The sequence below is a fragment of the Paroedura picta genome, chromosome 7 (assembly GCF_049243985.1).
Source record: "Paroedura picta isolate Pp20150507F chromosome 7, Ppicta_v3.0, whole genome shotgun sequence".
NCBI lineage: Eukaryota > Metazoa > Chordata > Lepidosauria > Squamata > Gekkonidae > Paroedura > Paroedura picta.
Genome location: NC_135375.1, coordinates 33,120,282 through 33,142,710, shown reverse-complemented (window position 1 = coordinate 33,142,710; position 22,429 = coordinate 33,120,282). Strand labels below are relative to the sequence as shown.

At 42.3% G+C, this 22,429-nt stretch overlaps 1 protein-coding gene across 2 annotated transcripts in view; it reads right to left on the bottom strand.

Annotated features, from left to right (window-relative positions):
* TBCA (tubulin folding cofactor A) overlaps nucleotides 1-5,854 on the bottom strand; it is a 49,875-nt gene extending 44,021 nt beyond the window's left edge. Inside the window, exon 1 of one of the 2 annotated variants that reach the window (XM_077347336.1) lies at nucleotides 5,624-5,854. In XM_077347336.1, coding sequence (XP_077203451.1) covers nucleotides 5,624-5,676 — 53 coding nt within the window. In that variant the 5' untranslated portion in view covers nucleotides 5,677-5,854. Of the gene's footprint in view, nucleotides 1-5,363; nucleotides 5,573-5,623 lie in introns of those variants that run through there. The other variant, XM_077347335.1, reaches the window with a different exon arrangement.
* Between the last annotated feature and the right edge of the window lie 16,575 nt (nucleotides 5,855-22,429).

The window sequence follows — 22,429 nt, the reverse complement described above, 5'->3', positions numbered from 1 at the left end:
AGATCAAAGTGACCCTCCCCCCCCCCCAGGCTAGAGCACACACATAGCTCCTCCCCACCCTGGTTGGTCTACTCAGGAGTTAGAAGATGCTTTTTGGCTGCCATTCTTGGGAAGATTGTTGGGGTTTTTATTGGGATTTTTAAAAACTTATCAATGTTTAAAAGTCCTCGGAGTCCATGGAGAAGTGGCGGGGCATAAATCCAACCATAAATAAAATAAATGAATAAATAAAACTGACAGTATAGTTTTTAATGCAAGTTAACTGACAATATAAATGCTGCAATATGCCCCTATTAAGTCTTGCTACATTCCTTGCTACCATTAAGTCTCCCAGTGGTCTTCAGACACAGCCTCATGCACAACACATTATAGCACTCTACCCAAGGCATGGCCAAAACACAAACAACAGTACCTTCTTCCATGAAGAGCTCAGTTGGCAAATGTACTGAAGTTACTAAAAGGCATCTTCAGCCATGCTATTTGGTCAACTAAACTGAAAGCCATTTCTAAAAACATCCCAAGCTGTATATCTGATTCTGTAGGAGTAGTGAAGCTCTATCTTGATCCCATTGGTACTTGCAGAACATCACTTATTGGTATCTATACAAAATTACTGGCTGAGTTTGGGATTTGAGATGGAGTGCTGTAAGTATACTGATGTCCATTTCTATTTTTTCAAAGAAGGAAGCTGAATTGGATGATATAGTTAGAAATGTAGTTGTGAGTTCCTGCATTGTGCAGAGGGTTGGACTAGATGGCCCTGGAGGATCCTTCCAGCATTATGATTCTATGCTGATCAGATGCCTGGAACCAGTAATGGTTTGATTTAGTAATGTTTAATAAAGAAAAGTTTTGTCCAGATGTGAGTATGGTAGTATTAGTGGGAACTCTACATGGTAATAGAGTTCTCCTGACCTGGGGTTCTTTGGGGTGCTGGATCAGGTATCTTCAAATTTCTGTCAAACTTTAATTTGCAAATTAATCTGGGCACTAGGACCTGTTTTTTCTCATCCCCTTGCACTATATCACATACACTGGTGAAACGATAAAAAGAGATGTCCTTACGGTGAGTTTATTTTTAAAAAGATTTAATGAACTGGGAAGTTAAGGGCAACATTTAACTATCACAATGGTGCCAAAAGAAGGTAAAAATAAGTTTAGAGTCATATTTTGTACTAATCCCAAAACAAATTTGGTGAGTACTTCATACACAGATAGCCCCACTCATTTTCATTAGCAAGAACTGAACACATTGGTTTAGTTAATCATATTAGACTAATAATGACAGTCAGTTTATCCTAATTTTTAGGGGCACAGATTTTAGCTAAAGAAATGACAGGCTATTTGATATTTAGCACAGAGATCACTGTTTTATAACTGATCTCTATGCTAAATATCAAATAGCCTGTCATTTCTTTAGCTAAAATCTGTACCCCTAAAAACCAGAGCTACAAGCAAACCCCCCTCCCCTTACACACAATTTAGGAAGATTCCACAGTTTTGGAAAGGTGGTTTCTAAAAGGCTCCCTTACCAAAAAATCAATACACTTCTCCCATAGGCTCTTGATGTAAAATTCTATAATCAAGGCTTGTAGATTTGTAATTATGGTATGTCAGCTACATTTAAACAAGAGTGTTAAAAGATTGTTAAAGTTAAACTAACACAATTGCAATGTGAATTGTCTTAGTCTCATTCTAATCTACTGGTGTCACTTTCATTTAATCAGAGGGAAACTATGGGCAAATGTCAGTGCTATTTTCACATACCCCTAACATACTATGCTCACTGCAGTTTTTAAAGCTACTACAATTTTGAGATTGATACATAAGATATGTTTAAGACATATCATTTGTGATCCTGCATGCCTGAACTTTCTAATTTGAAGATGGCTTGTATGTTCGTAATGCTTTTGTCTATAATTGTGGTTATTCTTTAGTGATGTAACTATTAACAAAGCTATTAAGTTTATCAAGTTTATGACCTATGACTCTACCATAGTATTTATCCCTTCACTATATCAAAGTAGATTAAAGCATGTAAAGAAATTCAAATGTACTATTATTTGCTTCCTCCTACTTCACAAAGCAGCAAGAAATTTCAGGGGCACCAGTTCTGGGCTTAGCTGAAAGCCCTTGAGTCTTATCATGCCTATAAAGGCATTGTTCTATTTATTAATTTACAGGCCGGCCTAAGAACAACAAATAGGTATTCTCACAGCAGGCAAGGTCTACAATAAATGTGGACATTCCAAGCCAGAATCACTTACTGATAACAGAATTGCATGAATGAACTGCTTCTCTTAATTTAAAAATCTCAATATGGCACACTTTAGATATTAAGATAAGAAATAGAAATATTAGAGCCCTCTAGTTCAGAAACTATATACCTAATTACATTATATGATTTATGCAGAAGTAAGGAAAGGTGGGCGTTCAATGCCATGTAATTTTCATCCATAAAAACACAAATGCTTACCAGGATTTATATATTATGCCTCCTAGGTTTACAGGATGAACAGATCTCATCTAAATGCAACCAGCTGGGTGACCTTGGGCTCGCCACAGCACTGATAAAACTGTTCTGACCGAGCAGTGATATGAGTGCTCTCTCAGCCTCACCCACCCCACAGGGTGTCTGTTGTGGGGAGAGGAATGGGAAGGCGACTGTAAGCCGCTTTGAGCCTCCTTCGGGTAGGGAAAAGCGGTATATAAGAACCAACTCTTCTTCTTCTTCTAAATTAGAAATTAATACATGAAAAAGCATTTTAAAAGTGTTACATAGACAAACTAGAATACATAAACTGTACCTATGCATAATACAAGTCAGCTGATATGAAGCCATGTGCCATGTCTATCTATTACACTGTTTTAGCTATATTAATAACATGCAGAGTTGATGGGGGCTTGCCAAAAGGTGGTGTCTATAAATGACACAAACCTAAAATTTTAAATGCTTTACATTACTCCTCTAACTGGAATAAAGCTGAATAAGTTTAGAGTCCAGTGACATCTTTACGACCAACTGACCTCCCTAAGGGTTCACGTTAGAAATTATAAAAGCTATTGTTGTATTATAAACTGTTGTAAACATGTTGTTAGCTTGAAACCCACTGTTATAATTATTGTTATCATGGTTCAATGTATACCTCCACATTTTATGTAAACTGTCCTGAGCCTTATGGGAGGGTGGCAAGGAAATATGGATTCCAGTGAAAGTTTTATTCAAGATACAAGCTTTTGTGTGCATACACACTTCCTCAGATACAACGACAATGAGGAAATACAAATACAACAAGGAAGTGTGCATGCACACAAAAGCTCATCCTTATCTACCCACCCATCCATCCATCCTCTTACCTCTTAATATTTGTGAAACAGCCCTGGGGTTGGAGAGTGTCCTGGCTGTCCAAGATGGAATAGGGCCAATCAGGGTGCAGCCAGTGACTGGCCCTCCCTCTCCAGCTCCTACTCTCCTTCCCTAGACGCTAGCCACTTCGCTCTCAGATGCCTGAGAGAGACACACAGAAAGCCCTGCCAAACCACAAACAACCTCTCATTACCTGCTATGGCTCTTGCTGTGAGGGAGGGGGAGAGAGAGACAGAGACAAACTCCAAAGAGCCCCAATCTGCAAACGACCCTTGCTTCCCTGCTACCAAGGAGCTCTGATTACCTGCTATGGCTCCTGCTGCTAAAGAGAGGGGGGGGATATCTGTGCCTCTGGTGTCCCCTGGGCCCTTGTGCTCATTGCATTCCTGGTTGCAATGAGCTTACTTGCTAGTACCTTGAATAAAACTTTGCTAGTCTTAAAGGTGCCACTGGAATCCAAATTTGTTCTGCTGCTTCAGACCAACACAGCTACCCAATAAATTATGTGCTCTGAAAAATATTACTAACCTTTGTTTCAAAAAGTAATACACAAGAGGAGTTTTTAAATAGATAATACAGAGCCCAGGGCAGATTCACCATACAGCACCAGCTCATGACTTCAAAAATAAACTTTAATATGGCTTAAATGTGAATGTTAATATGGCTCCTGTGAAAATATGTGTTTGAGCAAAGAAGTGGTATTACATTCTATTAATTTCAAACTCATGGTAAATCGCTGTTACTTTCCTACCCTGTAGCAAGCTCTCTAATACCAAAAATAGAGTTTGGATGCGGATAAATGCATTTTTATAGGTCAAGGCAACATATAATGGAGATCCATGGCAGCAACTGACTTGCCCTTTAACCAGTTTGGTGACCGTAGTTACATGACTGGCCTGCAACCAATCTTCACAAGAACTATGCCTGAACGCCTTGCAGTTTACATCAAAGGGAAAAGGCTCTGGCTGTTAATTAAGGAAAAGCTCATTCAGCATGACTTATGTTTCAAAAGTGTAGTTATGGGATCAAAATATTTAAAAATGAACACAAGTTTACTATCTTAACGTACACCCCCCCAATGGGGCCCTATATAGGCTTACTTCATTCTCATCTTCTTCATCCCCACAACAACCGTGTGAGGTAGGTTACAAGACAGTGACTGTCCCAAGATCACCCAGCAAGCTGCCACAGTAGTACCTCTTGATCGCTGGTGTACAAATGCTGCAGTCAGTGACCGCTATTTTTTGCCGAGATCATGTCAAAAGTATTGAATGTTCACTATTCTATGGAGCTCTTACAGTTAAGAATACAGTTAACTGAAGTGTGAATCCACGCCTTCCCACTGTTTACTTGAGCACACATTCCTGAAATTCATCCACTGGTTCCCTTTACATGTTTTAACTGTTTTGTGTGCTTGAATGTATATCACATAGAAGTCAGTTCTCTCTTGATGCTGCATTTATAGATAATCACGTCACTCTAGTAAGAGAACAGATATGCGCACACTTGGTGTAACCTGTATAGTTTCCACATACAGTATACATCAATTTACTTTCTGTAATCCTTGTTAGCAAGGGTGGGCAAAGAATCAGTACTTTGGTTCGTCCATGTTAACTAATTCAGTGTGAGAATCTTGAATTTTTAAAAAGAAAACCACTGGATTTTCTTCAGTTTCCCGCACACCACAGCCAGCATAGCTCTGTTTACATTGTCATTCAAACCTGACAACATATAAATCCACATTTTCAGCACAGGAAGTACAAAAACAAGGCTGCCTGGAAGCACCTCACCTAGAAACCAGGCCCCCTGTCCTTACACACATTGCTATGTTGATATGCTGCCGTTATCAATGGAAAGCAGAGCATATCATGATTTGCATTACTACCCAATGCTAATGAGAGGTCCAGAGTCTGAGCCTTAGATTAAGGCAAATACCGACCTCTGAAAGGGTTAGGGGAAGCAATCTTTAAATAGACATAAGTAGAACAATACTTACAACAGCCCTGCAATGCAGGCCGGTGCTATCAGGCCAGTATGGAGGTCCGAAGAAGGCCCGCTAGGCATATTGCCTCCACTTGGCATCAACCCGGACCTCCAGCTTAATCTTTCACGTCTACACTTCTCTTCCGTTGGCCTCTCCCCCTTCCGCACGCCCAACCAGAAGAGCCCCCCGAGGCAGGGCGGCCTCCGCGCGCATTTTGCGTCCTCGCTCTCACCGACCCTCCCTTCCCGAGGCCCGGCCCCGCGCACACTCACCGCTTCACTACGCCCGTTTTTATCTTGATCTGCCTGACGCGCGAGTCCGCCATGGCGCGGCCTCCCGAGGGCGGGGAGAGGTAAGGAGAAAGCTCGCGGGCGGCGGGAACGAAACGCCAGGCTGCAAAAGCACCGACGAAAGGAAACGGCGACAGCGGCCAGCAACCCGCACGGCACACCGAAAGGCGCGCGCATGCGTAGAGCGCGATTGCACGACTCTGACGTCAATTCCGCCCTACACTTCAGCGGCGGACGGAAGGGGGGGTGCGCGTAAGCGGCTCGGGGAGTGACTTCGGGAAAGTTCGGCTGCTCCGTTGGGTGTCGTCCCGCTCAGGGAAGAAGGCAGCTCCTCTCTTCCACTGCTGCCATTGTTTTTACTTTGTTCACGTTAATTAATGTGTGCCTGCAAATCCAGGAGCGAAGCAAGGCAAAGTCAAATTCGAGTTAACAAAACTAAGTTAGAGTCCAGTGGCACCCCTGAAGACCCGCGCAGATTTATTCAAGGCTCTCGTGTGCAAGCACACTTCCTCAGACAGGAAAGCTCACGCCTTGTATAAATCTTCGTTGGTCTTAAAGGTGCCATGGGACTCAAGTTGTGTTGTGCTACTTCAGACCAACACGGCTACCCAATTGAAATTAGGGTTAATTTATTCATGATTCTGCTTTGCTGTGAACTGGAATAATCTTGCCTTCGGACACACGCCTTGCCCAGTTCAAGGGGTTATCATCTTAATGTTATTATAGCAAATACTGTAATCATACTCATAATAAAATTCAATAATATTACAATCCTTTAAATAAACAATCTTTATTTTAAATAATGTTTGTTTTAAGAGCCAGTTTGGTGTAGTGGTTAGGAGTGTGGACTTCTAATCTGGCATGCCGGGTTTGATTCTCCGCTCCCCCACATGCAACCAGCTGGGTGACCTTGGGCTTGCCACAGCACTGATAAAACTGTTCTGACCGAGCAGTGATATCAGGGCTCTCTCAGCCTCACCCACCGCACAGGGTGTCTGTTGTGGGGAGAGGAATGGGAAGGTGATTGTAAGCCGCTTTGAGACTCCTTTGGGTACGGAAAAGCGGCATATAAGAACCAACTCTTCTTAAAGAATTGTGATTTTTAGTCCACAACCATAAATACATCAGATGGAAGTAAATTTCAGCTACACAGAACCATAATACAACAATGAGTTGCTCCCTTGATGTGAATTGATATTAATAACTTAAAAAGTCAATAAATACAATCTGTATCCACTTATCTGTGCTCTGTTTCAGAGTCGGCATTCCTCTCAAAAATTCTTAAATAGTCCTACTAAAGTAAATAAAACCAATAGTGACAGCCACCAATTTAGCTGGTTTTTAAAGGGCAATTAGACTAATTTATAGTGGATAGGTGCATAAGTGGTTGTCAGCCATAATTTATTTCTGAATGCCCATGCTGAAGAGCAGCAAGATATAGAGGCCTTGGCCTCAGCTTCTCTACCCTGCTCGTAGGCTTTCTGGAGGCTCTGGCTGGCCACTGTGTGAAACAGGATGCTGAACTAGATAGACCATAGGTCTGATTTAGCATGTCTGCTCCCATGGAGAGAGCTACAAGTGGCTAGAAGTTTTAGTTGTGCCCTGGTACAAATTTCACAACTTAGCCTGTGAACATACTGCCAGATTGTTGGCCTATGTAGTACAGTAGATTGTTTTCAAGCTGACCTGCATAGTAATGTGCAACCATCCTGACTGTAAAACCTGTGCAGGGTCAAATGCTGTGCTTTTCATCTTTTGTTTCTGAACATGTATTGAAATTGAAACACTGCCCTTCAATCAGCAGAAATGTCTTGACAACTGCTGTTGGGCTACAATTCTTCAATGAGTTCTCTATCCACCTAACTATCCTGGAGTCCAGTCCACAGCCCTCCAGTTTATCTCAGAACATCATGGGAAACCCTGTCAGAAGCTTTACCAGAATCCAGATAAACACTATCAGCAGCATTCCCACGATCCAGTAGACCCCTCATTTGATCGAAGAAGGAAACAAGGTTGATCTGGCAGGACCTTTTTGAAACAAATCTGTGCTAACTTCCCCAGATCACCAGGTTGTCCTTCAGATGCTTATATGTTAACTGTTTTAAAAAATCTGCTCCAGGATCTTCCCTGGGACAGAAGTCAGACTGACTGGCCTGTAGTTTCCTGGGTCATCCTTCCTAGCTTTTTTGAAGATTGAGATAACATTCACCCTCCTCCAATCTTGTGACACTCCCATCCAACTAAGAGGGCTTGAAAATTATTGTTATTGTTGTTGTTGTTATTGTTGTTGTTATACTTAGATTTATTGCTCACCGTTATTGGACATGCCATCTCACAGCAGGAAACATAAAAATACCCCACAAAAATACATTAAAAATCCATAATCCCTCATTAAAACAGGTATCCTGGTGGAAACACTCTCCCCTCCCACTCAACCAACAATTTCATCTTCCTGTGTCTCAGGGACAATTTATGGATGCCAACTCCACTAAAGATGGTCTAATCTAGAGGGGCCCATCCGATCTCCAGCACCCTGGCCTCAAACAAAGACTTGGCAGAAGAGCTCTGTCTTACAGGCCCTGCAGAACACAGAAAGTTCTTACAGGGCCCTCAGATCTTCCAGGAGCTCATTCCACCAGGTCAGGGCCAGGACAGAAAAAGTCTTGGGGGCTGGGAACAACCACTAAGTTGGAAACCACAGAGCATAACACTCTGTGGGGGGCATAAGGTAGCAGGCTGTCCATCAGATATGTGGGTCCCAGACTGCATAAGGCCTTAAAGGTCAAAACCAAAATCTTGAACCTGATTGAGGCTGCAATTAACAACCGGTGCAGTTGCCTCACCGGCTGGATATGAGTCCTTCAAGATGTTCCTGTGAAGACTCTAGCGGCTACATTTTGTACCAGCTGCAATTTCTGGGTCAGGGACAAGGGTAGGCCAGCATAGAGCAAGTTACAGAGGTCAGTTCTGGAAGTGAACATCACATGGATCACCATGGCCAGGTGCTGTGGGGACAGGTAGGGTGCTAGTAGCCTTGCCTGGCATAGCTGGTAAAATGCCTGGTGGGCTACACTCATGATCTGCACCTCCATAGAAAGGGAGATGTCAAGAATCACCCCAAATCCCTGGCAAGGGGCGCGATGTTAAGTTGTGTCCCAGCCAAGTTTGGTAAACAAAGTGATGGACAAAGTCTCTGTAAACTTGATAGTTTGAACTCCCTCCAGTGCACATCATCTTCACCCAATTCTTATCTAAAAATCTAATTCTTATCCTAATTCCTTTCTAACTTTTATTTAATTAGAGTTCCCTATTTCTTACCACCCCTCCTACCAGACATGTGCTCTGGGTGAGGGCTTAGTCAGCTGACAACCATTCAAAGGCAATTGTGATTTCTTATCCCTTTCAGGCTGACAAATTGTGAAGCTTTAAATAGGATTTTGGTGGAAACAAGAAATAGAAAGCAGGTACCGGAGAGTTACTGATCGTAAATATCAAGGTTTTTCTTTCAGGTCCCAGAATACTCTTCTCAAGTTCAGGACAGCAAGAGAGGATCATGGGGCTATAATCACCAGTCCTTTCAGAGAGGGAGGTACTCTACGTTTAACAGACAGGGTTCTAATAGACAGGGCAAGAGTAACAGAGACAACAGTCAGAACAGAGCCTGACTACAAGGAGTTATTAGTGGAATGTCATCTCTATTTCACAACATTTGGGCACAGTCAGATCACTGGGCCACAGAGGTGTTTCGGGGGAGTTACAAAATAGAGATCTCATCCATTCCTCCCAATCAGTTCCTTCAGCCCCCGGAAAGCATAAACCGTCGAAACAATTGGCCTTAAGGCAAGTTGTGTCTTTACCTGATAGCCATCAAGGCAATCCAACCAGTTCCAATTTTAGATTGGGGAAAGGGCATATATTCCATCCTATTTTTAGTTCCAAAACCAAATGGAAATTGGTGTCCTATCTTGGACCAGTTTGTTAAGGCAGTTTTGAATGGAACCCTTAAGTTCAATCACAGAGGTTCTAAGTCCAGGAGAATTCCTAACATCTCTGGACTTAAAGAAAGTGTATCTTCGTGTGCCCATTCATCCTGCCCACAGGCAGTACCTCCATTTCTGCATAGGAAAGTCACTTTTCCAGTTTCAGGCTCTTTCCTTTGGGTTAACCACAGCTTCTCGGGTTTTCACAAAACTGATGGTGATTCATTTGCTTTCCCTGCACCAGTTAGGAGTTCACATTCATCCATATCTAGACAATGTCTCATCCAGAGAGACATGCCTCATCCAGAGAGGAATGCTGGGAGTTCACAGTTCAGACTATTTTCACGTTGGAGAGATTTGGTTTTCTGGTAAATCAGGAAAAGAGTTCTCTGACTCCCAGTCAGTGTTTAGAACATTTGGGAGTGTTCATGGACACCTCATGGTGTCCATCATGACAAACAAGAGGCTCAAAAAGACCAAGGAATTGGTGATGGCAATAATCAAAAGCAAGCGTTCTTCTATAATGCCATTGGCCAAGCTAATGGGGGTTAATGGTGGCCAATACAGAAACATTACAGTGGGGCAATTCCATCTACCCCCCACCCCACACACACACGCACACCTGCAGTCATTCCTCAGGCCATTCCAGGAAAATATTACATCCAAATCAAGTCTATCAGTCAGTCCCTTCTTCAGTTAGGTCCAGTCTGATTTGGTGGTTAAGGATGAAGAATTTAAATCAGGGAAAGTTCTTTTTTGTAGAGCAGGAAATTGTATGGTTTGCAGTTGCCGGGCTCCTAGTTTGGGGAAATATCTCAGAGGGTCTCTGTGCACAAGGTCAATGGTCCTCCCAGGAAGTGGCCCTACCTATAAATCTTTTGGAATTCAGAGCTGTCCATTTGGGTCTAATTCTGTTCAAAGACAAATTGATGCTTGTTCAAAGAGACAACACATCAGCCAAAGCATATCAGAGGAGGAGCACAGGTTCCCTACTTGGAGCCTTAGTGTTATGTTGTCAGCATTACTGAAAAGCCCTTTCAAACCTATCCAAGATATTTCATTAACTTACTTGAGGATGAAGATAATTTTCTTGGTGACAATCACTTCTGCTTGAAGAATTTCAGAATTAGGGGCCTTGTCAGTACTAAAGGATCTTTGTATGTTTCACAAGGATAAAGTGGTCCTTCAGACAGAGCCTATCTTTCGTCCTAAAGTGAGTTCGCAGTTCCATGAATGTCAGGAAATCAACCTTCCTTCCTTTTGCCCAGCACCTAAACATCCTAAAGAGGTGCTATGACATAAATTGGACATGCACGGAGCATTAAAGGCCTTCCTTATTAGGACAGAGCCATTTAAAAAGACAGATTTCTTATTTGTTTCTGTCTCCCTTCCTAACAAGGGGGGAAGAATGTCTTCAGTGGCAACAGGGAAATGTTTGCAAGCGTATATCACAGAAGTATACAAGTCAGTAGGTAGAGCTATTCCGGAGGGAATCACTGCACATTCTGTGCATGGTGCAGCTACCAAAGCAGCTATGTACAAGTCTGCTTCAGTGGAGCAAATTTGTAAGGCAGCCACCTGGTCGTCAATCTCGACCTTTATTAAGCATTATAAGTTAAATGATTACAGATGCTGCCTTTGGGAGATGCATTCTTTTGCATGTAATGGATGCAAATGACTCTGTCCCACCCAGGACTGACTCATTGCTCTTTTATGTCCCATCAGAAATGGAGTCCTACAGCCAAGGGATAACAACCATTGGTACTCACCATGAAGGATCCTTCTCCCTGAGTTCTAGGACTCCATCTGGCCCAACTTGGGTGTCATCTGCTCTTCACATATGCATTTACCATAGAAGGTTCGGGTGCTTCTGGGTTGATCTGTTTAACAGGAAGGGAAAAAATATATTTCGCTATAGCCTTCATTTGGATTCCATTTTCTGTCTTCTGATGTTCTTTCTGCCTTAAAAAAATTACTTGTTAAGTTGTGGTAGAAGTTTACTCCTGAGCTATGAAAGTTTCAAAACTGAGGAAGATGGGTGGTTCCAGCAAGGAAACAGGAAGAGGAAGAATTTTTTTTGGTCCTGCATCCCTAGCAACAGCAGCAAAAACCACCCATTAGAGTTGGGGTCCTGGAGTCTAGGTACTTCAGTTTGAGTACCAATGTTCATTTTCATCTTTGTCCACTCTCTTTTCCTTCTTGTTTGCATACAGTATGAGAGGTTCTTTGCCATAAACAACATGGGGCCAGAATACCTGAAAGAACTTCTCCCACACTATCCAGCCTGTCAGTTAAAATCTGTCTCACAAGCTCTATTCTCTGTGGCCCTGCCTTCAGAAGACTGTTTCCGCACCAGAGGCTTTGTAGCCTGGAGTGTGATCAAGGGCAGGTTACCCCACCTCTTCCTGCACCTGCATGGGGGAGCATTTGGCCCAGTGCACCTCGTCTACCCTGGATTTGTGCTCCCAGATGGGAACCAGGGCATCAAAGTTCCTAGTGCAGAGTCAAAGTGAGGCAGATGGTGAATAAAGACAGGGCATTTTTGTGGTAGCATATCACCTTTGATGTCTGCTTCTCTTTTATGGGCAGCTTTTATGCTGCTTGTGTTTTAATGTTTTGTGTTTTTAATATTGTGTTTTTTTATTGCAAACTGCCTCAAGCAAGTGTCTGAAAAGGTGGCATAGAACCATTCTAAATAAATAATTCTTTTTCCTTGGCACTTCCCCCTCTTCCTCAATCAGTCTCCTCTTCACCCCTTCCCTGCTTCCTCACCACCTACTCTGTACTCCTCTCTCTTGTCTGCTTCTTCCCTTGTTCTCTAGACAATCGTCCAGTTCTCCATCTCTTAGACTTATTGCTACTGCTGTCCCTGCCTGTCAGTAATCAACAGTCTCCTCTTGCAATTTTCTACCTTCCACTTCAATAGCTTCAATTCTGTGAACAATTCCATGAAGCTACAGCAATTCAACAATAGAAAGCAAGAAGTTGCAAAGAACAGTGGCAGCCAGCATTTAACAATTTCACTGTCCTCCAGAAGGATGTTTAGTTGTCGTTCAATCCGAAACCCCTTGATTTCAATGGATTTAGAAAGGTGTAACTCTTTAGGATTGCAAACTTTCCAGTTTGTCAGGGGTCTCTTTTAGCAGTTCCTCTGAACTATATCTTATGTATATTAAATAAACAAATAAGATCACAAATCAGTTAAATTGAAATATAAATGTTCTGTAGTTTCTGGGTGTTTGAGATTATGCTGTCTTTTTTATTCATTTCTGTGCTGTCTTTTTATTCATTTCTTGGTAAGAGACTTTTTCCACAGAAAGCCTGAAAAGAAAATTCAGGAGGAGGAGAGAAATCTATGCAGGCAGAAGAAATTTTTTATTTTAGTGCATATTCATAGAGTACTTTAGATATTTATTAATGCCACAGGCCATGGATTATGAATTACATATAGCCTTTATTGAAAGCTTATGTGACTTGAAAATTTACATGTGCTACTATTTGTTTAATAGGGTAGTTGTGGAAGATAAGTAGCTAAAGACATCCTTTAGCACAGCTTGGCAGTTTTAAAGGCGCATCAGTTTTAGTTCCCCCCCCCCAAACTCTGTGCTGAATCTTTAATATTAATTTGTTAAAAGTCATAAATACTATTTGTGCAGCTTAAGTATATTCTTTTTCTGTTTATGATAAAGTAAGAGTTTAAAATGTTTTTAAGGCAACAAGAGCAAATTGATTGATTTTCGCGTGGAGCTGTCATTTACTCGCAGTAAATATTTCAGAATTAACATACACTAAATTCAGCAAATTGTATTGATCACACATTTGTGAAGTAAATAAATAAATGTGAGTTCTGTGGTTTGCAGAGCAGCCAGAAAAAGAGGAGAGGAGGGGTCAAAGCTCCAGGGTCCCTGTTCACTATGGAGCTGAGCAGGCAATGAGCTGGATCAGGGAGGTATGTGGTGGGCTATGTAGAGGAATATAGGAACATAGAGACAGGTTAGTAGCCATGTTGATCTGAAGCAATAGAAGTTTGAGTCCAGTGGCTCCTTTAAGATCAGTGAAGTTTAACTCTTGGTATAAGTTTTCTTATGCATGGGTATATCGTCAGATATGAAGAGTCCTGCAGGATGAGACCAATGGTCCATCTAGTCCAACCTTTTTCAGGCCGGGGACTGGGGGGTGGAGAGGGAGGCCCGGGGACCGGGGGGAGAGGGAGGCATGGGCGCCGACACACCAGTGGGTGGAAATGCACAGGTGTGGAGCTGCTGCACATGTGCGGAGCTGCCGCATAGATGCGGAGCTGCCGTGCCTGCGTGTTTGCGCCCACTGGCGTGTCGGTGCCCACACCTCCCTCCCCTCTGCAGCGGCCCAGTACTGAGGGCTCCATGGCCCAGTACTGTTCCTCAGACCGGGGGTTGGGGAACACTGATCTAGTCCACCATCCTGTCACACACAGTGGCCCACTGGTTCCCTTGGAGGACCAACAATAGTGCATAGAGGCCAGGGCTTTCCCTTGATGCTGCCCCCTGACTCTGAGGTACAGAGGATTAGTGCCTCTGAACATGGAGGCTTCCCTCAGTCACTATGGCTAGGAGCTATTGATAAACTTATCCTCCATGAATCTATCTAGCCCCCTATTAAAGCTGTTTATTCCTGTGGCCATCACTACATGGACAGCCACCTGGACTCCCCCCTGGAACCTGAAACTCAGCCCCTCCAAGATGGAGGTCCTATGGCTGAGTCGGAAGGGGGCAGAACAGGAAGCGTGTTTGCCCATACACTGCGCCCCAGGCCAGGAATTTGGGAAACGTCATGAGACAATTTAACCAAAGGACCAACTAATAATAAATATTTTACTTCATACAATTGGAGCTTTGAAAATAATAGAGAATTAACAAGTTTAAACCCAGAGGAATTTAAAACAGTTTGTGATATTATATGGGTAAGTATTGTTTAGAGAAAAAAACTAAAAATCCCAGAGGGTGACCAGAAACCTTTTCCTGTGCCTAAATTAACTCTGGGGGTTCCAACAATTATTTTTTTAGCCTATGATTCACAAAGTAGGCAGCCCTGCTGATTTCCGTGGTATTAAGGTATCCTCTTGACATTCCTGCAGCCATGTGAAAACAGTTCCTGCACACCTGAGAGAACATTTAAATATTGTAATCTCATTGGCAGGGTCCAGTCGTGAGTCTGCCATTGAAGGAACACTTCTGTGGACAGGTGATGCAAATTTCATGGGGAAGACAGTGGCAGTTGGGCCAGCAAACTAATATTCTCCCAGCCATGCAGTTGTTTAGTAAGCATGTCACAAGTGGACCTAAATCAGGTTAATTTTCATTTAAGGCATTGGAGCTGAGGAGAATATGTATGCTTTTGTGCCTGTGTTGAAAGACTGGTGATAGAGCAGCCCTTTCAGGAGTAGGTCAAAAATGTCGGCGTTATTGTTTGCCCAGCATATTTCCAGTTGAGACAGACCCTTTGAAGAGGGTGAGGATAGCAAGAGAGAATGGGATTTATGCACATGCATTAAGGAGCAAATGCATCCCTTTGTGGATGATTTACAAAGGGGCCCCACTCACAGATGAGGAGAGATCTGATATAACAATTCATTGTTCTGACACACATTGCAATCATGATGTGCAGTTTTTAATGTATCATGTTACATTAAGCTTAGCCCATGGTCCAATACCGTGTAACATAAATTTTTGTAAAGGGAGAAACATAACATGATGCTGTCTTTTAAAAGACACACACTATTTTTTCAGTTCACATCCCTTTTCTCCATGAATGCCCAATTTGAAAATCAAGGTGACAGACAAAAGTGGAGTGAATGAGCATCCACAAACCAGCGTATTTTTCTTGGGTAGTTTTGCTCATTCTCACGTGTAGTCAATGATTCCAGTCAGTTTTTATGTTGCAGTGCATGAGCAAAGTTGATGGACATATTTTTTTGTCACCCTTAGTTAGATTTTATTCAAGGTCAGCCAAGGGAGACCTTACAAGGATTAAGACAGTAAAATATAGTGAATTTAATCATAGACGTATTTGCTGCACAAAACAGACTTTTTTCCTTAGATAAGAGTTTGATGGTTTCTGCTTTAAGAACATTTGTTTTATTCTTGTTAATGATGATGTTTCTGGTTTGCAAAAGTAGAAAAGGTATTAAAGTACAGCCATTATGGAAGTGGCAGTCTGACCATTAAACCATTGCTATTAGAACGTGGCATTTTTCTAAAATCATAACAAAATACAGTGTGTTTTTTCAATGGTTTTTTCATAGGGAACAGACTAAGAGATTATTCCCAGACTCCTAAATTATTATTCCAAGAGACTACTAAAATTGTCTAGAAACTGTTCTGTAGGGTAGCTGTGCCCCACAACCATCCCTAAAGGATTAATCCTGTTCAAATGATAAGGCTCTTGCTTTGGGATCCAGGATACAACATGCACCGATCAATCTTCTGTCCTTTACTGATTCTCAAGTGGAATAGAATGGAATCAATATCTCTCTGGCCATGAAGAAGAAAGTCAGTGACTGCCAGGTGCTGGTGGAAAAGGGAAAGGCATTGTGTCCTACTGAAATTAGTAACAATTGTAATAACAAACAGCATGTGGTCTCCACATTCTGCTTATCGTGTGACCTATAGATTTGAGAGGTGGCACCATCTAGTTGCTCTTAAAGTTTTGATACTTCCCTCCTTACTCCTTGTGTTTCCTACCATTTAGAATTCACTTATCAGGGGAGAATGGACCAATACTCACCTATCCCTAGTAGGGAGTTGTACTAAGACTTGCCCTGCAGTTTTGGTTTGGGATGTTCCATGGAGTTCCAATTCATGATGCAGCAGTAATAGTGAAGAAGAAATAGCTGGGTTTTGTATGCCTCTTTTCTCTATCTGAAGGAGTCTCAAAATGGCTTACATTCGCCTTTCCTTTCCTCACAACAGACACCCTGTGAGTTAGGTGAGGCTGAGAGAGCCCTGATATTACTACTGATATTACTACTCGGCCAGAACAGCTTTATCAGTGCTGTGGCAAGCTGGCTGCATGTGGGGGAGTGTGGAATTGCCAGATTAGAAGTCCACACTCCAAACCACTACTCCAAGCTGGCTCTATACTACACCAAGTGCTTTGAACGCAGTTGTTGGTAGTCACCCAGAAATGTGATTGTGCTCTTTGATTCCCCACACATACCTGCTTAATATTGTTTTACCACAGAGATGATGTTCTTTCAGTTCTGTCACTTGATCTCCATGGAGACCACTTTTTTGGCATTGGGCCTACTTAACCATGTATAGGAAACCCTGCTTGCAACTGTTGAGGGAAGAAGGGCTGGTCATAGAATCATAGAATTGGAAGGGGCCATATAGGCCATCTAGTCCAATCCCCTGCTCAATGTAGGATCAGCCTAAAGCATCCAGGATATCTGTCCAGCTGCTGCTTAAAGACTGCTAGTGAGGGGAAGCTCACCATCTCTTTAGGCAGTCAATTCCACTGCTGAACTACTCTGATTATGAATTTTTCCCCCATCATATCTAGGTGATACCATTCTACACATAGCTTAAACCCATTACTGCAGGTCCTATCCTCTGCTGCCAACAGGAGCCTTTCCTTGCCCTTCTCTAAGTGACAACCTTTCAAATACTTAAAGACAGCAATCATGTCCCCTCTCAGCCTCCTCCAGGCTGAACATTCCCAAGTCCCTCAGCCTTTCCTCACAGGGCTTGGTCTCCAGACCCCAGATCATTCTCATTGCTCTCATCTGAATCCTTTCAATGTTGTCCATATCCCTTTTGAAGTGAGGCCTCCAGAAGTGCACACAATACTCCAGGCGGAGTCTGACCAATGCAGTATAAAATTAGACTATGACATCTTGTAAATTTATTTATTTATTTAATTTCTGTGCCGCCCTCCCATAAGGCTCAGGGCAGTTTACATAAAACATCATGGGTATATATCGAAATCTAGTGATATTAACTTAACAGTGGTTCCAAAATTGAACATAACAGATTATAACAAAACACTATAACAGATTCACAGTGACAATAACTCTCAACTTTTAATCTGAACTTGTGGGAGGACAGCATGGCTCAGATCATGGAGGTTGAAGTTTGTGGAACCAATAGATGTTGTTGAATCGGCTGGCCTCAACAAAATGCCTGGTAGAGGACCTCACTTTTACATGCCCTTTGGAATTGTGGTAGTTCAGGAAGGCCCTGATCTCTTCGGGGAGTTCGTTCCACCAGGTGGGGACCAGGACCGACAAGGCTCTGGCCCTGGTTGAGTTCCGGTGTGCTTCTTTGGGGCCAGGGATCACCAGCCAGTTGGTGGTGGTGGAGCGTAGGGCTCTTTGGCGGGATAAGCAGGGAGACGGTCTCTCAGGTACACTGGGCCCAGACCGTATATGGCCTTGAAGGTGATTACCAAAACCTTAAGCCTGATCCGGAATTCAACTGGGAGCCAGCAGAGTTGTTGAACTTTAGGCCAGATGTGGGATCTCTTTGGTGTATTTGTGAGGATCCTGGCTGTAGCATTTTGGACCAGTTGCAGGTTCTGGATCAAGGTTAAGGGAAGGCCTTCATAGAATGAGTTGCAGAAGTCTAGTCTAGAGGCGACTGTCACATGAATTACTGTGGCTAGGTGTTCTGGGGCCATAGGTGGCTTGGCTTGTCATAGGTGGTAAAAAGCCTGCTGTGCTACTTTTGTGACCTGTGCCTCCAGGCAAGTGTGACCTGCATCACACTTTCTGCTCATATTTAGCTTACAGTCCACAAGTACCCCAAGATCACATTCACACACATCCAGAAGTGTATCTCCTATCCAGTATGCATGCTTCTAAACTGTGTGACCCAAATGTAGAACTCTACAGTTCTTATTGAATTGCATCTTGTTTTCATTTGCCCACTTTTCCAGCATGTTCAGATCTCGTTGAACTCTTTATCTTCTGGGATGTTTGTTACTCCTCCCAATTTGGTGTCATCTGCAAACATGTATTGAGCCATATTGCAGAATTGTAAGAGACATTTGTAGCAAACATAATTTGAAGCATATCCTTCACCTACTTTAAGATAGAAAAGCCAATGTTATGGAAATAATTGACTCGAATCACACAGTACACAAGCAAAAACCTAACTGGACTTCCTTGAGCAAAATGTTTTGCAACACCTACAACTTTTCTACCTATTGTTTGTGTGTGTGTGAGTGTGTGTGTGTGTGAAGTGCTGTTAAATTGCAGCTGATTTGTGGCAACATCATAAGGTTTTCAAGGCAAGTTATTAAGCAGAGATGGTTTTTCTATTGCCTTCCTCTGCAAAGCCTTTCTTGATCATTTCCCATCCAATACCAACCTGGCTTAGCTTCTGAGATCACATGAGATCAGGCCACACTATACCATTCCACATCCCCTATTATCTTGTAGTAGCCAGAAATTGCTTTGCACAACATCTTGTAAAAGTGGGGAAACAGCACAGGATATACTGTGTTTAACTTAACACAAAAGGTCACTGCAAGGATTTTCTCCCCACACTTCTGCTTCCTCAAGGAACCTAGTATATATGGAACTCTTCTGGTGGATCCAAGCTTCTGTTAATGTGCCTTTAAATGCTGAATGTTATATTCATGTTGGAAGCAATATGGTCTCTTGTATGTTACCATAATAGCGATTTTTATTGTGTATTTGGAAACTGAGAATGAATAAAAATTAAATAGGCCCTTATTTTAAAAAAATGTTTATATAACTGAAAACTATCTCACAGGAGAAAAGTTGGCACTCTCCAATATCCTTAAAAAAGGACTTCCAAGTTGATATGTAAATATATTTCAGTAGAATTCATTCATTAAAGGAAATAGGATTGATTTTTTTAACAATAATAGATAGACATGAGACTCCGTTTTGTATATTGATTTTAAAGGAGCAGATAATAGTTACTATATTTATTTGCTCGTTTGTAGGTTGGCTGCTTTCTGAGTACCACATGAAGCATGATAGGAGCTTGAGGATTCTGTACATAAAACGTACCTCATCCCAATATGTATGAAACCAGCACGTTCCTGTCTGCTAAGCACTGGCAGAGGATGTGCCTTCAATGGAAAATATCACCCCAGGTGTACAGCCTGTGCACAGGTTTTGCATGGTTTTCATATGTGGCCAAAAGGGGAGGAATCCCTTTGTCAGTATTTAAACTTTGCATTCAAGCATGTGATCAGTCAAACCCACCCAGATGGCTGTTGTGCTTTCAGACTCTTTTGTTTAATACCCTGCCTCTAATACAATAAGGCCTTCTGCAAAGAAATTAGGGATTAAAATGAAGATGAGCTGTGGTTATTACTGAATTACCACAGGTCAGATTTGCAAAGGCTAATGTGACATTTAGCTAATTATTATTCTTTGAAAAAAAGAAGTAATTATGGATATAATTATGAACATGTGAATGTGCAGTCTCTCTTAAATACGGGAGGAATTGGGTGGGGCTTAATTGTGCATCCCACTGAAAAGAATGAAAGCTAACAGCAGTCCTGGGTGAATCCCATCCTCTAGCATTACAAACCAGGACTGTCAAATCAGTAATACTGTTGTTCTTCGGAATGCACTGAAAATTGGCTGCAGTGAAATGCTGATATAAATAGAAGCTCATAAACATTCTATGACATCACAACTCAGCTACAAAGTACTTATCAATAGCAAAATTTCTACATAATAAATCAGACAAGGGAGGCCAGTAAAATTTAACAGAAAGCTTTTCTTCTGTCTACAGGTTATGTGATTTTCTTTTCATTATGTCTTCTGTGCTGTTTTCTTATTCAAACACAGAGACTGCCAGCAGGAAATGAAACTACCAAAAATCATTCCAGAGGAGTGGCTATGTTAGCCTTTTCTGACCAAAGACAAACAGATGTCTAGTGGCATTTGAAAGACTAGCAAGATTTTATCCCAGAATTATTTATGATGGAGGAAAGATAAATTCAATATTCATTCAATAAACTGAAAGTCAATTTTCAGTGCAAGACTAAGAACACTTCCGTGAAAGTGCCCTACTGAGTAGAACTGCTTAGGGTTGTTACAAAGCAGTCCTAAGAAGTTCTTATTGGAAGTAAGTCCTGTGTTATTCAATTATTCCCAGGTAAGGTTTCTTAGAATTACAGCTTAAATATCTGTAAGAAAGGGTTGGTCTTTTGTTGAATATGGATAGTGGCCAGTTTTGCCCAATATTTGCTTAATTATTCCAAGATTGTATGGCTTCTTTTATAGCCTGAACCAACTTCATGTAATCCCAGTAAGTATCCCAACAAATTGTCAACACATACTACAAGACCCCTATTGTGATATTACCTATAATTACCCAAACTAATTACACAAGCTTATTTATTTATTTTATTTTCACATCTCTATACTGCCACTGTCAAAAAGTCTCACAGTGGTTTACAACAATCCAATAAAAATTCAATAAATCCCCCTAAAAACAACCCTTAGTACATTAATCAGATGGCAGTCGATAAAAGTTCCAATCTCCCACCCACCCCGTTCAGCCCATGGGTCGAAAGCTCTCACTGGGTGTGAGGTCCTGATCTAACCACACATTGAGAGATCCTCTCATGGTAACACAGAGACCCGCCCTGGCATCAAACATATACCTGGCTGAAGAGTGCCGTCTTGCAGGCCGCGTGGAAAGCTGACAACTCCAACAGGGCCCTCAGCTCTTCCGGGAGCTCATTCCACAAGGTTGAGGCCAGGGTTCAAAAAGCCAGGTGGATAGCCCAGAGGCCCAGGACAACCAGTAGATTCATACCTACAGAGCGAAGAGCCCTGCAGGGGGCATAAACAAATAAGTGGTCCCGCAGATAAGTGGAACCCAGGCCGTGTATAACCTTAAAGGTAATAGTAACTCCTGGGTGGTCTTAGTCAATGGCAACAGGAGTAGCTGCTCTCAGCCCTATGTGAGGGCCTCCAACAACCAATGCCCTGCTCCATCCCCTAACCCCACAATGCTGGGAAAAGAAGAAAAAGCAGGCCCATGCCACAAGTATTCATGTATTAAAGTATTATTTGTATTCAAGTATTCAAGTATTATTTGTGGCTCAGCTGCCCAATTGGCTCAGCTGCCCAATTGCAGCAGCAGTCACTTGGAACTCTGTCCTGGGTTTGGTCAGTCTGCTTAGAGATGGCTGCTTGTGCCTGCTCCCTCCAGAGTGTCCAGTGATGGCTTCCACTCACTGTGCAAGGAACAATGATTCTAGAGCCCTATCCTGGTCTTTTCCCCAGGGCCAAAAGTTGTCAACCTGGAAGCAAGCCCAGGAATTCTCCAGGATTCACAACTTATATCAAAACTACAGAGATAATTTCTCCTGGAGCAAATGGCAGCTTCAGGAGGCAAGCTTATGGTGTACCAGAAATTCTAAGTAAAATCCCTCCCAAAATTCTGCCCCCTTTTACAAACACCACATCCAGATCTCCAGGAAATTCCCAGAATGGGATTGGCAACCCTACCAGGGATCCAGAATCACCAAGACAATCCCTGAGCAATAGGGAGCAAAAGGCAGATAAAGGAGCAGCCCTTGACTGTTAAGGGTTACTAAGGTTTGAGGCCACAGTTATTATTTATCAAACAGTTGACACAGAGTGAAGCTACTATATTTCCACAGTCACTTGCCTAGTGGATGACCAGTGTACCCATTAAAAATTGCAACTTTGAAAGCATAGTATAATGGACAGCTAAGTGTGAATGTTTTAGGCTGATCTTAGAACCTTTATTGAAGGGGTTCTACAGTTGACCTGAGGGAGTGACAGTTGTGAGGGACAGTTAAGAAGAGT